General features: G+C 37.4%; 1 protein-coding gene and 1 long non-coding RNA gene across 4 annotated transcripts in view; one reads left to right on the top strand and one right to left on the bottom strand.

Annotated features, from left to right (window-relative positions):
• Window positions 1–1006: 1006 nt before the first annotated feature.
• Abcg1_1 (ATP-binding cassette sub-family G member 4) overlaps window positions 1007–20311 on the bottom strand; it is a 34922-nt gene continuing 15617 nt past the window's right edge. For all 3 annotated transcript variants that reach the window (XM_011193244.3, XM_011193243.3, XM_029043865.2), the window contains exons 2-11: window positions 11175–11620; window positions 3647–3817; window positions 3343–3479; window positions 3128–3273; window positions 2823–3061; window positions 2282–2692; window positions 2122–2222; window positions 1900–2055; window positions 1516–1721; window positions 1007–1454 (exon numbers count right to left, since the gene is read on the bottom strand). In XM_011193244.3, coding sequence (XP_011191546.1) covers window positions 1313–1454; window positions 1516–1721; window positions 1900–2055; window positions 2122–2222; window positions 2282–2692; window positions 2823–3061; window positions 3128–3273; window positions 3343–3479; window positions 3647–3817; window positions 11175–11550 — 2085 coding nt within the window. In that variant the 5' untranslated portion in view covers window positions 11551–11620 and the 3' untranslated portion in view covers window positions 1007–1312. The remainder of the gene's footprint in view (window positions 1455–1515; window positions 1722–1899; window positions 2056–2121; window positions 2223–2281; window positions 2693–2822; window positions 3062–3127; window positions 3274–3342; window positions 3480–3646; window positions 3818–11174; window positions 11621–20311) is intronic.
• LOC128920417 (uncharacterized) lies at window positions 8912–11026 on the top strand. Its single transcript, XR_008470475.1, has 2 exons — window positions 8912–9213; window positions 9473–11026. It is a non-coding gene; the product is annotated as an uncharacterized LOC128920417 (long non-coding RNA).

Genomic DNA, 20311 nt, shown 5'->3' with positions numbered 1-20311 from the left:
ACTGCCACGCCCACAAAATGGCGAAAACCGAAAACACATAAAGTGCCATAACTAAGCCATAAAGAAAGCTATGGAAATAAAATTTGGTATGAAGGATCGCACTATAAAGGGGCATATTTGGATGTAATTTTTTAGGGGAAGTGGGCGTGGCCCCGCCCCTTACTAAGTTTTTTGTTCATATCTCGCAAACCAATAGAGCTATATAAACCAAACTTTCTGCAGTCGTTTTTTTAGCCCCTTCCTAATACAGTTCAAAAATGAAAGAAATCGGATAATAACCACGCCCACCTCCCATACAAAAGTTAGGTTGAAAATTACTAAAAGTGAGTTAACTCATTAACGAAAAACGTCAGAAACACTAAATTTCACGTAAGAAATGGCAGATGGAAGCTGCACTCAGATTTTTTTACAAAATGAAAAATGGGCGTGGCGTCGCCCACTTATGGGTCAAAAACCATATCTCAGGAACTACTCGACCGATTTCAAAAAAGTAATAGTTTCCTTACATCCCAATGATATGTTGTGAAAATAGGCCAAATCGGTTCACAACCACGCCTACTTCCTATATACCAGAACTTTGAAGACGATCTGAATCGTTTACTTTACAATATATAAAGTAAGTACTAGTGAAGATATCGGTGCAGAACTTTGTACAAATACTATGTTAATAGTGTGGCAGCCCCATTCTAAAAATCGCCGAAATCGGACCATAGGTTTTTAAGGCCCCATATATCGAACACGAGGACCTCGGTGCTTCTAACCTAATATTATGGTTTCCAACTTTCAATGGACTTTATACAATATATATGACGAATATGTGGGTCAAATTGTGTACTATACAATATAAATAAAGTTAAATAAATAAATTGCGAGAGTATAAAATGATCGGTTACACCCGAACTTAGCCTTTCCTTACTTGTTTTTAATTTGTTTTAAAATACCACCACTCCTCCTACGTTATTTTTTATTTAATATTTGCTTTTGTATTAAATAAAATAAGTCGGAATTTATTCCAAAAAATAACATCGTTTTATTTAATCTTATTTGATTTGAATCACATTATGTAACTATTTTATTACAAGTCTTTTAACTTAATATAGTTTAAACGCCAACATTTACATACAATATGTAAAAAGTAAAAAAAGACATAATAAAATGTTCTACATAATACATTAACATATTCTTTAAAATACTTGAAATCGTTTTCAGAAATTGTTTTCTAAAGTTTGCTTTTCGTAAATACACTATCGCTAACTTATACTATTTCAGAATACATAACCATAATCGTATTAAATATGGGAAGAATTACATATTATTTCACCGAATTTATTTTTGCTTTAAGAACAACAAATGCTACTATTCTAAAAGCTATGGTAATAACACACAAGGCCAGGAAATCGTTCCAAAACTGATCACCGCTCATTGTGATCTCCTCCAGGAACTTCTTCGGGTATCTGGAAAATATTAAAAATATAAATATTTTATGTCATTAATCTTTAGATTTATGTCACTCACCTATAATGGCAATATGGTGCCTCATTACAGTCTAACACACCACGTCCCTCACCATAAATGGCACCAACAAAACCTTCCAAACCGTATCTCAGGTAAGATATATGGCTGCCCCATTTCAAATAGCTGGGTAAATCTCGAAGTGTTACACCGAAACCGGCAAACATCATCATCGGAATAGTCAGTACAGGTGCTAAGAAAGTGCCATTCTATAGTGCAAAAATTAGAAACACATTAATAACTGCTATAGAGATGAGTTTTCGGGATTTTTTAACATCATTTTTGTGCAGGTAAATACTGACTATTTAATCATGTGAAATTTTTTAAGATTAATTATATAGCATACTTTCTTTTATGTATTAAAGTATTTTCTGTTAAATAACTTACCACAACACTAAACCAAGCGCCAATCATCAGCCCAAAACTTTGACCAACAAATACAGTCAGCAAACTCATCGCAAAGAACATCCAAAATCGCATCCACTCCATTGGCTGATAACTCCATAGATATATGATAACGGTGAAAAGTAGGCAACCAATAATCTGCGTAAATAATAAAATGTTTATTTTGAGTACCTTTATACTAAAACTCAAAGAAAAAGTACGTACCGAAATGGGCAGATCGATCAATGTGATTGACGTATAATAAGCCTTTAGTGAATACCAGCGATTGAAGTGTTCCTTCAGTAATATTGACATCTCTATTGGGACTGAAATTATACATAATACATTAACATTTATTTTGGCGTGAGATCCAACACTCGCTTACATGTTAAAACAGTTAACATCATCGTTGTCATCGAATGATGAATTAATATGGCAAACAGTAAGTTATAATTGTCTAGGACTCTCGAACCCTCACGACCAGAGCCGGCGTATAATGAACCCAGAATGATGGCAACAAAAACATTAACAGCTATGCGCAAATGAGTTAAAGTTGTATCACGTTTTGCCTTTATATAGCCCCGACGCATCAATACCGATAACTGATTAATATAGCTCGTGTCCTCCAAAGAACGTTTTTTTGACTTCTTGGGTATGGGATATTTGCGCATTAACGCTTCGGCGCGTAATATAGAACTTGGGTCGTCAAACCACGCTAGGCTGCTACCATTTTCAGCTGCTGACTTCAAAATATCAACTTTTTCGTTTCCATATTCTCCACAAGCCAGTTCAATAACTAGAAATAATTAAAAATAGTATAATAAATTGCAATGTCGAAATTGTCATGGACCTAATGACAATGAGTTGTAAAAGAAGTTTATGAAATTAATATTGCAATTAGTTAGTTAGTCAACTTTAACACTTACTGTAATCTGCAGGATTGTGATAGACTGGACATGGCAAGTCGACGGTCTGTAAGAATGGCACTAATTTTTCTGTACTTCCTTGGTATACACAGTTACCCGCCGAAAGTACGTATACTTGATCGAAGATTTGGAATAATTTGGCGGTGGGTTGATGAATGGTACAAATAATGGTTCTACCCTGTTGTGCTAACTTCTTGCATAATTCCAGTACTTTGGTGCAGGAGCTGCTGTCCAGCCCACTGTGTGTGAAAAGGAAAACTATTATTGGGGATCTGTTTAATTTCATTTTTGTTGTATAATCTTACGTTGTGGGTTCATCAAGGAACATCACTGTTGGATTGTTGATCAATTCCATTGCAATAGAAAGCCTCTTCTTTTGTCCACCTGACAGACGCATAGTCATTGTCTGGTCATGTTCGTACAAACCCAGTAGCAACAAAATGTCTTCGATCTACATGTAGAAGGAATTGATAAAAATAAAAAAAATACCTGCGAATACTTTTTATACACGCTTACTAACCCGTCCTTCCTTCTCCTCGTAGCTCACATTTGGGCCCAGTTTCAAATCTGCTGCTATATGCATATTTTCGTTTACTGTCAATAGCGGCTGTAGGCGATCATCTTGAGTTATGTAACAGGACATTCGGCGGAATGAAGCTAAAAATCAAAGAAGTTATTAATTTAACACTAGAACTATTTATATAAGGTAGACAACAATATTCTGAGACAGACAGTATCAATCTTGTGACATACAGTTACAAGAAATTTGTTTATTAATTAAAACAAAGACTTTGAGTATTTTAATTATTTTAATATAAACTTACGCAAATCTCGTCGACGACCATTAAGGAGTATAGAACCATCTACACCTGTTGTTTTGAAGCCTGATAAAGCATCCAGTAACGTGGATTTTCCCGCACCAGAAGGCCCCATTATCGCAATTAGTTGACTACCGGGGAATTTGCCACAGACATTATGTAAAATCTCCTTTTCACCTAAAATTTTTGATTTAAGTAAAAGTTATTTTTATTAATTTAAAGATTTTTAAAATTATATGGCAAACAAAGAATATGAAAATATTAGTTATGACAACCATAATTCTTGCACATTGCTCATTATCACAAGTCGTTCCTTTTCGCTTTCGTTTCAGCCCATACTTGAGTTTTATCCACGGTCTTTTTAAATCATTAGGATTGGTATCACAAATGACAGTCCTCAAAACTGTCTAAGCGAGATCTTCCTGCATATGCAGAGATCTTCCTACTAACCTATAGCATACCTACCTTTATCCGCAATACAAGTCGGAATAAGTAGGAAAAGAAGAAGAACTTATAACATTCGACCATAAATTCATGGGTAATGATGAGTTGTCCTCATATTCCCGCTATTAAAACCATTACATAAATAATATAATGAAAGCAATTTCTGTTCGAATGTTATTAAACTTGCTATTCTGATAAAAACAAAAAACCGAAATACTTGTTTTTAGCTGATTCGAGGCATTGTGTCTTTGCTCCGCCCCATTTATTTGCTTCTGTGAGCAATTTTCAACATTTTGTAAGCCGCTAAAGCGAGATCAAAGAATTATTTCGCTAATTCACACCTTTGAAACGCTCAAACCAAGTAAGATTTTGACAGATCTCCAAGGCAACCAAGGGAAGCAACTGAAATCCATTTTACCCAACGTTACCTAATTGTTACTAATAACAAATTTATAATCCAAAAAAAAAAGTCGAGTTAGTTACATCACTTATAATTCAAGTACAACTGACTAATAATGCTTCGATCGATGCTGCAGCGATGCTGATAATATACTGACATTGCAGGTGATTTTAGGCTACAGCGAGAGAATTCATTGTACAATCATATAATATATAGTTTATTCAAGGACGAACAACGAATTTCCGGATTTCTTGTACGAAAATTTCTTCTGAGCTTTGTTAAAAACCGTTTCTGCCCTTCTGCCTTTTTCTGTCTATATCACAACTGCAAATTATACTGTAAGATTATTCTATCTAAACATATGTATATATATTTATTGGGTTCAGAAAGCCATGTCTGCATTGAATACATACATACACACATATCAAAGTATTACATTATTTACAATCAATATCTTATTGAAAATAATTGAATTACTTAATGTAAGTAATAAAACGTTCGTGTAGTAAGACGATTAAAGTAACTCAAAGTTCAGAAAATCTATACTAAATACCTCTGGATCTAGAATTCCATTTTGATTTTACATGTACATAATTACTTAAATTTGCTTTATTATTCATCCGTATTTGTGTATACAGTGATCCTCGCTTAAGTGAAATAGATAAATAATAAATGTGACTTTCATTCTGAAAGAAAAAATAACGAAGTATTTGAGAAAAAGCTTGGTAAGTATCTCGAGGAACTTAAGCGGGATTCATTATTGCTTGGCATCCCCATAGCACAAAATGTGCGTAATCGGTTAACAACCACGGCTAATACCACAATTTTGAAGCCCATCTGATTCGTTCACTTAGCCATATATGAATGAAGCACCAGTGAAGATATCGGAACAAATATTGCGTTTCTTGTGTGTTATACTTCTTAAAATAGCCGAAATCGGACTGTAACATTTCAAGACCCCAGATACCGAACATGTGTACCTTAGAGGATATTTTCTCCTTATAATAGTGTGCCTCTCTGCCAAAATTGGGGCAATAATTCCTGTAGTCGCCATATACCTAATATACGGAAACTTACGGTGGACTTTATACCGTATATATGGGTTAATATGTAAGATAGTATATTAGCAAAATTAAGAGATTGTAAAATTTTGGTTATGTTGTAGGTGGGTGGTGAAAAATAATAAAAATGGTCTAGGAATTACCATAGCCCACGTATACTATATATAGTGATTCTCTATATTCTAGTGGACTCTATGCTGAATATATATGGGTCCAATTGTGTGCTATTGTAGTAACAACAAATAAAATGTTCCGTTACACTCGAGCTTAAGGGGGGGTATGGGATAAAATTTTTTAAAAAATCAAGGTGGGTCCTTGTGACATCTACTACAGCGGCCATATAAAGGAGCGCAAATTCGGTGTTGGATTTGTGGTGGGAGAGAGACTACGTCGCCGAGTCCTGGCATTCACCCCGGTGGATGAACGTCTTGCCATAATCCGCATCAAAGCGAGGTTCTTCAACATATCGCTGATTTGCGCCCACGCCCCAACGGAAGAGAAGGACGAGGTGACCAAAGATGCTTTCTATGAGCGCCTAGAACGCACCTATGAGCGCTGCCCCCGCCACGATGTCAAAATCGTGCTTGGCGATTTTAACGCCAGGGTGGGTAAAGAAGGTGTCTTTGGCACAACAGTCGGAAAATTCAGCCTCCATGACGAAACATCGCCAAACGGCCTGAGGCTGATCGACTTCGCTGGGGCCCGAAATATGGTTGTCTGTAGTACCAGATTCCAGCATAAAAAAATTCATCAAGCAACGTGGCTGTCCCCTGATCGAAACACGCGCAATCAAATCGATCACGTTGTGATAGACGGAAGACATGTCTCCAGTGTTTTAGACGTGCGTACGCTCCGAGGACCAAACATTGACTCGGACCATTATCTAGTAGCAGCAAAGATACGCACTCGCCTCTGTGCAGCAAAGAACGCCCGTCAACAAACACAAGGAAGGTTCGACGTCGAAAAGCTGCAATCACAACCGACAGCCGAACGATTTTCTACTCGACTTGCACTCCTGCTCTCTGAGAGCACTCATCAGCATCTCGATATAAGGGAGCTGTGGAACGGCATCTCAAACTCATTGCATACCGCTGCAGCCGAAACAATTGGTCTCCGGCAACGCCAAAAAACCAGTTGGTACGATGAGAATTGTCGTTCCGCAGTGGAGAGAAAACAGACTGCCTACCTCGCAACGTTGCGATCGACCACAACACGTTCGGGGTGGGATAGATATCGAGAACTGAAGAGGGAAGCGAGACGCATTTGCAGACGTAAAAAGAAAGAGGCCGAAATGCGTGAGTATGAAAAGCTTGAAAAGCTGGCCGACATGGGTAATGCTCGAAAATTTTATGAAAAGATGAGGCGATTAACAGAAGGTTTCAAGACCGGAGCATTATCATGTAGGGACCGAGAAGGTAATCTGGTAACGGATGTCCAGAGCACACTGGGATTATGGAGGGAACACTTCTCCGACCTGCTCAATGGCAGTGAAAGTACAACACCAGGAGATGGCGAACCCGATTCCCCAATCGATGACGATGGAATAGATGTTCCATTACCCGACCATGAAGAAATTCGAATAGCAATTGCCCGCTTGAATAACAACAAAGCGGCGGGGGCCGATGGATTACCGGCCGAGCTATTCAAATACGGCGGCGAAGAACTGATAAGGTGCATGCATCAGCTTCTTTGTAGAATATGGTCGGAAGAAAGCATGCCTGACGATTGGAATCTTAGTGTGCTCTGCCCAATCCATAAGAAGGGAGACCCCACAATCTGCGCCAACTACCGTGGTATAAGTCTCCTCAATATCGCATATAAGGTTTTGTCGAGCGTATTGTGTGAAAGACTAAAGCCCACCGTCAACGAACTGATTGGACCTTATCAGTGTGGCTTTAGACCTGGAAAATCCACAATGGACCAGATATTCGCCAAATCTTGGAAAAGACCCGAGAGAGAAGAATCGATACTCACCATCTTTTTATCGATTTTAAAGCTGCCTTCGATAGCACGAAAAGGAGCTGCCTTTATGCCGCGATGTCTGAATTTGGTATCCCTGCAAAACTAATACGGCTATGTAAGCTGACGTTGAGCAACACCAAAAGCTCCGTCAGGATCGGGAAGGACCTCTCCGAGCCGTTCGATACCAAACGAGGCTTCAGACAGGGTGACTCACTATCGTGCGACTTCTTCAATCTATTGCTGGAAAAAATAATACGAGCTGCAGAACTAAATAGAGAGGGTACAATCTTCTACAAGAGTGTACAGCTCCTGGCGTATGCCGATGATATTGATATCATCGGAAGCAACAACCGCGCCGTTTGTTCTGCGTTTTCCAGACTAGATAAAGAAGCGAAGCGTATGGGTCTGGTGGTGAATGAGGACAAGACGAAATATCTCCTGTCATCAAACAAACAGTCAGCGCACTCGCGTCTTGGCTCCCACGTCACTGTTGACAGTCATAACTTTGAAGTTGTAGATAATTTCGTTTATCTGGGAACCGCATTAACAACACCAACAATGTCAGCCTTGAAATCCAACGCAGAATCACTCTTGCCAACAGGTGCTACTTTGGACTGAGTAGGCAATTGAAAAGTAAAGTCCTCTCTCGACGAACCAAAATCAAACTCTATAAGTCGCTCATTATTCCCGTCCTGATGTATGGCGCTGAAGCGTGGACGATGACAACATCCGATGAGACGACTCTTGGGGTTTTCGAGAGAACGGTTTTGCGCAAGATTTATGGTCCTCTAAACATTGGCAACGGCGAATACCGCAGACGATGGAACGATGAGCTGTACGATTTATACGACGACATTGACATAGTTCAGCGAATAAAAAGACAGCGGCTACGCTGGCTAGGTCATGTTGTACGGATGGAAGAAAACAATCCAGCTCTGAAAGTATTCGATGCAGTACCCGCTGGAGGAAGCCGCGGAAGAGGACGACCTCCACTCCGGTGGAAAGACCAAGTGCAAAGTGACCTGGCTTCACTTGGTGTTTCCAGTTGGCGCCAAAAAGCAAAAAGGAGGAATGAGTGGCGCGCTCTGGTGGATTCGGCTATAATCGCTTAAAGCGGTTCCTACGCCAAATATATATATATATATATAGTGTGCCTCTCTGCCAAAATTGGGGCAATAATTCCTGTAGTCGCCATATACCTAATATACGGAAACTTACGGTGGACTTTATACCGTATATATGGGTTAATATGTAAGATAGTATATTAGCAAAATTAAGAGATTGTAAAATTTTGGTTATGTTGTAGGTGGGTGGTGAAAAATAATAAAAATGGTCTAGGAATTACCATAGCCCACGTATACTATATATAGTGATTCTCTATATTCTAGTGGACTCTATGCTGAATATATATGGGTCCAATTGTGTGCTATTGTAGTAATAACAAATAAAATGTTCCGTTACACTCGAGCTTAAGGGGGGGTATGGGATAAAATTTTTTAAAAAATCATTTTTTTTTATTTGTTAAATCGAATGTACAACTATTGAAGAATGTTGTCTCAAAATTTCAGCTCATTCGGAGAACGATGGAAGTCATCACCGGCCCAAGTGCTCACGAATATGTGAAAAGATTTGACGAATCCCAAAACTTTGAACGCGTTTTTCTCGAAACGCCTTTTCTGAAGTCGGTGTCCACGATAACTCAAAAAGTTATGCACCGATCGTATTGAAATTTTGCACACTTGTGTAACATAAAATTGACTCCCAGCCAACGGTCCCATTTTATTTATTTTTTGCTTCTGTTCGATTTTACAGCCACAAAATGGCGCAATTTTAGGGCTAAAAACGTACTTTTTACCTTCACCGATCGTTGAAAAAATGAAAAAAAAAAATTTCTTTTAAAAGGGCACCGTTGGCTGGGAGATATACTTCTAAAGAACTATTTTTTTTTTATCCCATGTGTTTCAGATGATTCTACGATCTTATATCCGGGACACCGCAATGTGCGGAATTCCGTTGAGTGCCTACTTCAAGTGGCTGCAACTTCGTTGATTTTCGACATTTTGTAAACTGATTTTTTGTAAAACATATTTGAAATGTCACTGAATAATATGATAATAAAACTATTCAAAAATATTTAGTAGTTTTCTCAAAAAAAAATCTTCAAAAACGCTTTTTTTTTGGCCCGTTAGGACAAATTAGAGGAAAGCAGTACTATCTAATCAAAATACTAAAGCGCGTCTAAATTGTGTAAGGAACATAAAAATGCGTCCGGGGAGAATATAAATAAAAAATATATAAAAGTTATTTGTTCGGATGAAATAAATAAGAAACTAAAAAAAAATGTTTGCAATCATGAAAACCTTCAACGCCGTCATGTGCGATGACAATTGTCAGCACAAAGTCTTGGCTTTAATCCGATTGAGGTTTTATGGGCTATTGTAAAGAGGAGATTGTGCAATTACCGAACAGCACCAAGCAATATGGAGAAGTTATGGAGCAGATTACAAGTCGAATGGAGAAACATACCAAAGTAATTAATAGAAAATATTAAATATTAAAACATTTAATTTGAAGCCACATATTGAATGATTTGCTTTAGTTTTTGTTGTATTGCTCTTTTGTTTTTGTTAATTATTTGTTGAATTTTTATTTTATCACATAATATGTAATAAACTTATTCTGAAAATGTTATAATATTTGAGCTGTCGTAAAAATATTTACAGCACTTAAAATGAAAAAGTGGCAAACATCTGAACGGTTTTGATCGCCACTGTATGTGCTATTTTGCTATCTTTCTTAAAGACCATTTGTACAGATATCCTTTAGCTATTCGTATATAATATTTGATATCTTTATAGGTGTTGCCAAATTTCCCCTTGATGACTGTATAATTAAATTGCAGGTCAGAAGTAAACAAATGATAATACTGATTAGATAAATAAATATCGCAAAAGCGGCGATTATTTTCAACTTTTTGCATTTTCTTCTACGTTCAAAGGTCGACATTTCCGTATCAACAATATCAGACAAATAGGCAATAGTTATTTTGCAATTTGTAAAAGACAAAGAGGCGTGAAAATATTTTATGTTATCTACAATACAAAATCAAACTATAAAAAATTTTGCATATGGACTCAATATCTGTTATTAGATGAAACTGGGAAACGATTGACATCATTTTCGATATCTTAATACAGTTATCTTAAATACAGTATTTTTATAATGATTGAAATCGAAATAATCATATTGAAATCAACCTAACTTAATGTAATCACCATATACGCCATTGAAGTGCTAAATGAAGGCTGCTGCAGTTGCGAGTTGACAGTCCTTGATCGGATTTTGATACTGATTTATATGATTTAGCTGTTTATTTGTTATTTATATATTAAACTTATTCGAATATTCGAATGCAAAGGCACTCAACTGATATCGTAATCCTGATCACTTTGCTATATAACTATATATCTACCTCGTTTAGTTTTAACTGCTACTAACAACAGTTAGTTGAACGAAAATATTATAATCTGTGCAACATGTTGTAAAGTTGTACTAAAAAATAGTCTTTATTATATTAAAATTTCCTGTGATAATGATTTTATTTTAGTTTTGTAAAATGAGAGCACACCGACATGTGCACAAATTGACGTATCGCAACAAAACTTACCTTTTCCGAACCCCATTTGCACCGTAAGTGAAAGCTCCTTGAATTCCATATCAACAGGTTGACGCGAAGGCAAATTCGAGAAAGGTTCGTCATAGGTTTTCTCCGTACCACCATTAGTGTAGCCGTTACTTTTGTTTGTCGCCAATGGCTGTGTTTGTGTTTGTTGTTGATCCTTACGCAGTTCGTTGACACCATTTGTAGCGGGCGCTGAGACAAATACGCTGCCGCCATTCCGCCAACCATGCACACTGGTCAAAGGCACTGTGGTTTGGCTATACACGGGAGTTGATGGCTGGTCAACCACCTCAATACCCAGTCCCAACGCTGATGCTGGCGTTGCGGAAGGTGAGAAAAACTGTTCTCGTGCGGATAACATTTGTAGACTGTTTATTGAAACTTAAGCTTTTACGTGCGTTCGATTCTCGTAATCCACGCCTTCTCTCGTACTGAAATTGTATTGATTAATTAAACGTTATAAGTAAATATACTCGCACTTTAATATAATAAAATATATGTATGTATGTGTTTATTAATTGATTGTAAAGTACGATTGTAATGTGAACTTTTTGAACGTACAGTATAACGCGGCGAAGTGCGTCAATCAGTGAATAATGATTGCACATACACACTTCAATCATACATAAATATGTACATAGGTATGTAATTGCAATTATTATATAGCAACATTTCCTTTATTCATCTCATTCTGTTGTTATGTAAAACCTGTCTGTAATAATGGCAAATACTTTCAGCACATTTAATCAGTTTAGTAGCTCATTTCAATCGATCTTTGTACATATCATACACTACTGAACGTAAATGTATCAAGAAGCGTGGTAAATAATGAATTAGAAAATTTATACAGATAATTACATAAATATGCACATAGCAAATCATTTAGATAACTTCAGAAGTTTAGAGAAAAAAAAGTGATTGATTGGAGAAACTTGCTGATCCCTTCAGTTTGCAAGAATTTCGCACACAAAAATATGGCTTCTTAACTTCCGAATAGCAAAAAAACTTATGTATGTATGTGTTTTTGTGCTAACACGATGTAGTGCCATTCCACGGTAGCAAATTATCGAAATCCATTGTAAGCAATATCAAAGACATCAATATGAATTCAAGTTTAATTAACAGATTATTTTTGATTGGCCTAAATATGATATTAAGCGTGTGTCCGAACGAATGAGTGTTTTCCTGACATCGCTTTGAATATATTGGCCCTAATCATAGAATCCGTTTTGACCGAAAAATGGTTCGATACGATCGAAATTTTACGTCGGAATCATTGAAACCGTATCGAAAAACATAAAAAATTGAAATGTTTAAAAGCGATATAAAGTTAACCCCGTAATAGTGAAATAATTTTCTCAAAGAACCCCAGGCGAATTAAATATTTTTTTGGATGAAATTTCACAATGGTTAAACGGTAAATGCTCTCCAATCTAAGACAAATCTGAATGAAAGAAAATGTGTAAAGACATCATTATTTATATTGTAAAACTGATTTTAAATTTGTAACCAAAAAATAACTTAAACTTACAACGCATATCTAAAATAGGGAGTGGGCCACTCATTTAAGCAAGTATATCAAAGGACCGCGTGATTATTAATAAATATTGTGATAAGCGAAAGCTCTGGGCTAAGTGTGTGCCCAGCAAGCTCACAATCGACTAAAAACAGGAACGTTGTGTGCATTGGTCGGAGCTGTACAATTGTTTTCAACACGAATTTTTGCGGAAATGACTAAGTGGTAAAAATGTTAAAAGATCAAAACATGTCTGATTTTGCCAAAACCCCATTAACAAAGACAAAATTAGGTCTGTTCATAATTATAAAAAAAAAAAAAAATAAAATACATAACCTTTAAGAACAGTTTCCATGATTATTTGCAATTTTTATTTGATTCAAAAGTATACTGTCTACAGTTCTAATATCTTCCATATTTGATTTACTAATTTTCTGGGGACTAAATTTTATGCGCAAATTATAATAATAATCTCTCATTAGAATGATTTTCCTTTAAATAATGATGATGATGTACATTTAGCTGTAGTCTAGCACTGGGAATCTAATGTGTAAACCAAAGGGCAGTAATTAATATGAGTATAAAGAATGCAATTTCGAACAAAAAAAAAGCTTTTAATTACGTAAACAAATTGCTAGAAGCGACAAAATAATAAGTTATTAATACAAAAAATTCATTACTGTATATATTTCATATGAAAACGGAAACTAATATGCTGAATAAGCACGCGGTCACTAACCTTAAAAAGGGTGTAGAAAGTTAATGCACCCTAATGTCTGTTATCAGCGAAATTTCAAAACTAATTATTGTGTGTATGCATTACATATGTATGTATGGAACAGTTGAAGCCACAGGCAAATACTATTTTTATACAAATCTAAAAAAATATTATTATTATTGATAATACGAACATATCACTTCACCTTTTTTCAAGCCGCTTTTTATTAGCGATTTATGAATAGAAACTAAGTAGGCGCATGCATGGCACAAGCTTGAGGATCAGCTGACAAATGTTTATTACTCCGTGCTTCCTGAGGCGAGATACCGCATCTACTGAATTTACGCGTCTTTGAATTGTCATTGTTTATAATGGGAAAACTCGTCTGATAAGTTAAGTGTACATAGACAAACATTTATATAAATAAAATTCCAAATTGTTATGGTAAGCAAATATCGGGGTGGCTGAGTAGTTGATTATGTGCCTGAGCTGAGGCTGATGTAATCTCGCCTAAGGGTGATTTACCGAATAATTCAGTGCTGTATCTGTGCTAAAAAATATAGCTCCACTTAATTCACAGATATTCAGATATGCATGCATGTATATAAAAGGGGTATTTGTAAAAAGTGTCATATATGTATTTAATAAATTCGAAATGTTTGATTTAATGAGATTTCTTATTTCCTTATTTCCATATATAGAATTAACTAAACTTTTTTTCTTGATTTTTCAATAACTATTATTTAGTCTATTTTGAAGAAGAAAAGTAAAACGTTAAATTACTTTTCGGGGAATATATTTTTTTGTCTTGATCACAGAGAGCATACGACTTCTGTCTTCAAGACTCCGAATTTGTAATATTAAAAGTATAAAAAAAAATTAAGCTAAAATTAAAAATTGTAATTTGTAAGAAATTCATAAAATATTTTATAATATATATATATATATTTTTTTTTTAATGTTATTATCACTAATTCATTGTATTTTCACTTATTATTCACTTGTTAAAACAAAAAATTCAGTAATTAGTGGGGTGCCTAATACTTTCGGCCAAGGCTGTATATTTTTGAACGAATGTCTTTAAGAGTAACTTTAAGCTAAACAAATATTCTTCCAAACGAACATAGTTAAGTATTTGTATTATTTGTAAGTATTGTTCTCCAACAATAAAATCAAACTAATACCTAATACGTTTTCGGCACAATTTTTTTCCAAGATTATAATTAACCTATGGACTTTTCCTTTGAATAGCCTTTAATTTTCTAATAATTGAAAGTTTTTTATGACATAATGGAAATATAAAAGTTTATGGATGTCATGAACATGGTGATTATACCTTCCTTTGTTATCAAACCGCCAATAAATGTCGCTACTTAGCAACACTGCAATTTGTCGAGAATTATCAGTATTCATAAATTACATTGAGTCATTTGAGTGTGTTAAGGCACCTTTTGAAGCGATCGAAAGTGCACATCTAAATTAATGAATTAAGAACTAACTACTAGATAACGGTACAAATGAATAGTAGAAACCATTTGCTATCATTTGCTATAATTTTCTGTTGATAAGGAGGGGAAGTGCTGATTCCTACGGTTTCGAATGCGAGTGCCTGCATAATATTGGTATAACTTGAGTTATTGTTTACTTGGTGTAATAATTATTGGATTCGGCAGTTACATATATAATCCTTCGTGATCTACTCTTTGTTTCCCTCGGAGACGTTCAAAGGGGGCGAAAGCGCCTTCGAAAACCTTCTGGATGATCGCCTCCTAACCTGATCGTTGAACTCTTTCAAACCTTTCAAGTCCCCCGGACTAGATGGCATTATACCTGCGCAGCTATAGCGAGCGGCCATGGTATCATGCAGCTGGCTGGCTCCGATCTACGCGAACTGCGTTAGACTGGGTCATATTCCGGAGGCTTGGAGGCAGGTTAAGGTGTCTTTCATCCTAAAAGCAGGTAAAAGCTCTCATGTTACTGCAAAAGATTTCAGTCCTATTAGCCTCTGCTCGTTCCTCTTGATCCTCAGAAATAAGCATATTAAAGTTCAACACGCCTACTGTAAGGGTAGGTCGGTGGACACCGCCTAACACTATGTAGTGTCGTGGATAGTAGAAGCCCTCTTAAATAATGAATACGTGGTAGGTACTTTCCTCGATATCGAGGGGGCCTTTAACAATGTAAGACCGGAAGCGGTCATTGGTGCATTAGATGATTTTGGAGTAGAAGCGAACCTTAAGCATCTCATGTACAGTCTGCTCAGCGACAGAACTGTCTTTTCGGAGTGGGGAAGCGCAAATGCGCTTCGGACTGTAAATAGGGGTACCCCGCAAGGTGGCGTTCTCTCCCCTTTGCTCTGGATCCTGGTAGTGAACGACCTACTGGGGGAACTTAAAAATAAAGGCTGTAGAGTGACGGCCTATGCTGATGATGTAGCCCTTTTGGTCAAAGGAAAATTCCTAAACACCGTTTATGAGATGACCCAAGGTTACCTAGAAGTGATAACCTGCTGAGCGCATAGAAGTGGCTTAGCCATAAACCCGAGTAAAACGGAAATCGTCTTATTCACAAGAAGATACAAAACTCCAAATGCCACTCTCCCCTCATTGGGAGGCTCCAGTCTGCAACCTGCGGACAAGGTGAAATACCTGTGGCTTATAATTGATAGGAAGCTCTCATGGAAGCCGAACATTGAGGAGAGGGTAAGAAAGGCTTCGGTAGCTCTTTACTATTGTAGAGGGGCTATTGGAAAAAAGTGGGGCCTCTCACCGAAAGTGGTTTTATGGTTGTATTATTAAACCTATAATGTTCTATGGCGTTGTCGTCTAGTGGAGGGCACTCGAGAAAGCCATACTAGCTAAGCAGCTGGAGCGTGTCCAAAGAGCGACTGTCATTGGAATCAGCGGAGCGCTAAGAACAACACCAACAATGGCTCTAAATGCCATCTTACACGTCGCACCTGTTGATATCGCCGGTAGGCGCACTGCGGCAAAGCTCGCTGTCAGACTCAGAGACACTGGGTACATGATCGGTCCCAAGCAGGGGCATTCTGAAATTCTCCGTCGGTTCGATTGCATCCCTGACTACTTGGACCACTGCACCGCGGAACCGTCCCCTAGAGGTTTCTTCTCTGCACACGTACCTACGAGGGATATGTGGGAAGGAACAAGTCAATGGAGTAGAAGTGCAGTCAGGTTTTTCACGGATGGATCTAAGCTAAAGGGAAAGGTGGGTGGGGGAGTTTTCTGCAGAAAGCTCTCTTTCAATACCAGCTTTAGGCTACCTGACCACTGTAGTGTCTTCCAAGCAGAGGTCGCCGCGATTAAAGTGGCAGTGGACGCACTGTTCTTTTAGAGAGGTATGTATTCACTCCGACAGCAGGGCGGCAATACTGGCATTGGAATCGATGACAGTACACTCTGTGCTAGTTAAGGAGTGTCTTAGATCCTTATCAATAGCTTCTAGCTATTTTGCGATCCGACTAGTGTGGATACCCGGTCACCGCGGTATCGTTGGTAACTGTATAGCGGAGAAGCTTGCAAGGGAGGGTTCCCTAGCTACATTGATGTTGGAATGGGAGCGCATTGGTAGTCCATGGTCCACCTGAGCAAAAGCGCTGGACATGCAGACTACGCATGAGCTGGTCAAACGCTGGTCAACTACAAGTACTTGTGCAGTGGCGAGGTCCTTTTGGCTCTCTGTGGAGCGTAAGCGGTCCTTTCAACTGCTTTCTCTGGACAAGGTCCATCTCAGCGCCATCATGGGTGTACTTACTGGACATTGTCCAATGCGGTGAGACTTGGGATCGTGCCAGATGCAAGTTGCCAAAGCTGTATGGAGGAAGGCGAGATGGAATCATCTAAGCATTTCCTTCTACATTGCTCAGCTTTTGCCAGACTGAGGTTGAAACACCTCGGAAGGCTCTTTTTCGGCGATCCTAGCGAATTGGCTAGAATCGATATTGGCCGAGATATTAATTTTTTTATATATTATATTAAAAATTAATTAACATAAAAATGGCCTCAAATCTTGCCGCCATCATTAACTAAAATCGTGCCCATTGAGGGCTTTAATTACTTATCGATTATCTTAAATCTTATAAATAAAAAAATAAGCGAAATATATATCTATATACTAGCCGGCAAACTTCGTTCTGCCGAAAATAGATTTTTTTTTCATTTCAAAAATTACACCGGTATTGGTTTTAATAGAATATGAACGATTTTTTCAAATTTTACTCGGAAGTGAATTGCCAGAACCTGCCTGATAAACATTTTTTTCGAGGGTACATTAATGCTTTTTGAATTTAATTGCTTGAAAAATGCTACTCTTTTCAATAATGCTGACAAATCGCGTCCAGGATTTGTTGACAATTTAATAAAATTAAGTTTGTACTATTCTCATTCATTCTCATATTTTTGGTTTTCTGTTCCGCGGCGTAAATAAACAGTGAGGAAGGTTTTCCAACACGGGAACACGCCACATAGAGCTGGCCATGTGAAAAGCAAGACATTTCTAAATTTATGCCGCATACTTCCAGCGACTGCCCTTGTGACTTGTTTATTGTCATCGCAAATGCAAGTTTCACTGGGAACTGCAAACGTCTGAATTGGAATAGCAAATCTGTTGAAGTTAATGGAATTCGGGGAAGTAAGCATTCCTCTCCCTTGAACGGGTCTTTCAAAATGCTTGCCACTATTAAATTGTCCATTAGCTTGGTCACAATCAGTCAAGTACCATTGCACAGTTTGGGAGCATGAAGATTCCGTAGCATAATAACTACAGACCCAACTTTGAGACGTAAATTATGAGGCGGCATTCCAGGCGGCATCAAAGAGTTGAAGAACTCCACTGGGTAATTTACTACCTCTTCTTCATTTTCAACGCGATCGATTGATTTATATCACCGCAGATCTCCCGGAATTTGATTTTGAATCGTCCAATTCAAGTCGTTGACATCCATATTTTTTGCTACTTAAATTGCGCGCGTGCTTAACCAATCGTAGTTACCATAATTTTGAGCAATATTTGGATATACACTACTGATTAGTTCATATTTAATAGATGTGAATTGGATTTCATATTTATTAGTTGGAATCGATATTAATCCACTGCAAGGATCCATCGGAACTTGTCCATTTCCGATTCGCAGCAGCTCTTTTGAAAACACATCCGCAGTTCTATCGTTTTGCAGCAAAACTCGCATATTCATGGTCAATGAAATGGTTTTAACAAACCTCCACAAATGCGATGACTTCAGACATGCGTTTAGCTCATCCGCTGCTGTTGATTTTGGACTCACGGGAAGTGTTTGTCTAAAGTCGCCCGACAGCAATATCATCACTCCTCCAAAGCAACGATTATTGTTGCGCAAATCTCTCAGTGTTCGGTCGAGTGCTTCTAATGATCGTTTGTGGGCCATTGTGCATTCATCCCATATGATTAACTTACATTTTTTTAAAACTTGTGCCATTACTTTGAAATATTGCAAACAGGACATTCGTGTATTTGCAATTTTAATGGAAGCTTTAATGCTGAATGTGCCGTTCTTCCACCTTCTAACAGTGTTGCAGCAATCCCGGTAGATGCACGAGCTAATGCAATACCACCTTGACCACGTATTGCTGCTAGTATTAAAGACAATAGGAACGTTTTGCCAGTCCCGCCGGGCGCATCGAGGAAAAATATGCCACCGTTTCCACTATCTACAGCATTTATTAGCTGAATGTACGCACTGCTTTGCTGTTCATTCAACAGTGGAACATTTGTTTGTACTTGTTGTTGCAAGTGAGTTATATCGTAAGCACGCTCGCGTTCCAATTCGCGACTCACTAAATCCCTTGTTTGACGACTTGGTGCCGGCTTCTATGAACTTCAATCAATAGTTTTCCACTCATAAGTAAACATAAATATTCAATAAGGACTAATGCTTCATTGTAGATGTCAGCGTTCATTTGTAAGTCGACATTTCTCGTCGCTAATCGCAGACGATGCAAAATATCTTCTGCAATGTCATCTTTGTAAAAAAAATAGCACGTAACACAACCAAAATTACGATATAACCGCTACTGTCGCCGATAAATAAACAAAAATAGCAAGAAACAACCAAAATGTCGTGCTAGGTGGAAAATGAGATAAATATATGGTGGATTAACAACCAAAATAATTAAAGATTGTATGGGTGGTTCCACGCCCCCTTTTTCGATAACGCCAAATTTTATGGGTGAGAATGGTGTTATTTCCTATAGCTCTATACCAATTTTCATGTTCCTACCTTAAACACTTTTGAAGATATTCACCTTGAAAAATTCGCCGATTTTCGATTACCCCTTCTTTTATGTGTAAGAAGGCTTTTGATACCATATAGGTCTATACCAATTTTCAGGTCCCTACCTTGAACCCTTTCACAGATATTCTGCTTAAAAAATTTAGTTTGTATGGGAGGTACCACGCCCCCTTATTCGATAGCCCCCGGTTTTATAGGTGAGAGTGGTGTTGTTATCCTGTAGCTCTGTACCAATTTTCATGTTCCTACCTTAAACACTTTTGAAGATATTCGACTTGAAAAATTCAATTTGTATGGGAGGTGCCACGCCCCCTTGATATTTTGTTTTGATTTTAAGACATGACCTGCGCGTGGTAATAACAAACAAATCCCCCAAAGGAAGTATTTCATTTAGTTCAGCCGTTTTCAAGTTTTAGCGTTACAACTATAAACCATTTAATTTTTATATATATTGATTACTAGCTGACCCGGCGAACTTCGCCCCGCCCAATTTTTATTTCAAATAGTTAAAACGCTTTTTGAACTCTGTTCAAGGCCATTTATTTGTATGGAATGTTAATATATTCAGGGAATAACGTCTCTGATCAATATAAATATTTTTG

This window comes from Zeugodacus cucurbitae, chromosome 3 (genome assembly GCF_028554725.1).
Source record: "Zeugodacus cucurbitae isolate PBARC_wt_2022May chromosome 3, idZeuCucr1.2, whole genome shotgun sequence".
NCBI lineage: Eukaryota > Metazoa > Arthropoda > Insecta > Diptera > Tephritidae > Zeugodacus > Zeugodacus cucurbitae.
Note: the sequence above shows the minus strand (reverse complement) of the source record. Positions and strands in the feature narration are given on the sequence as shown.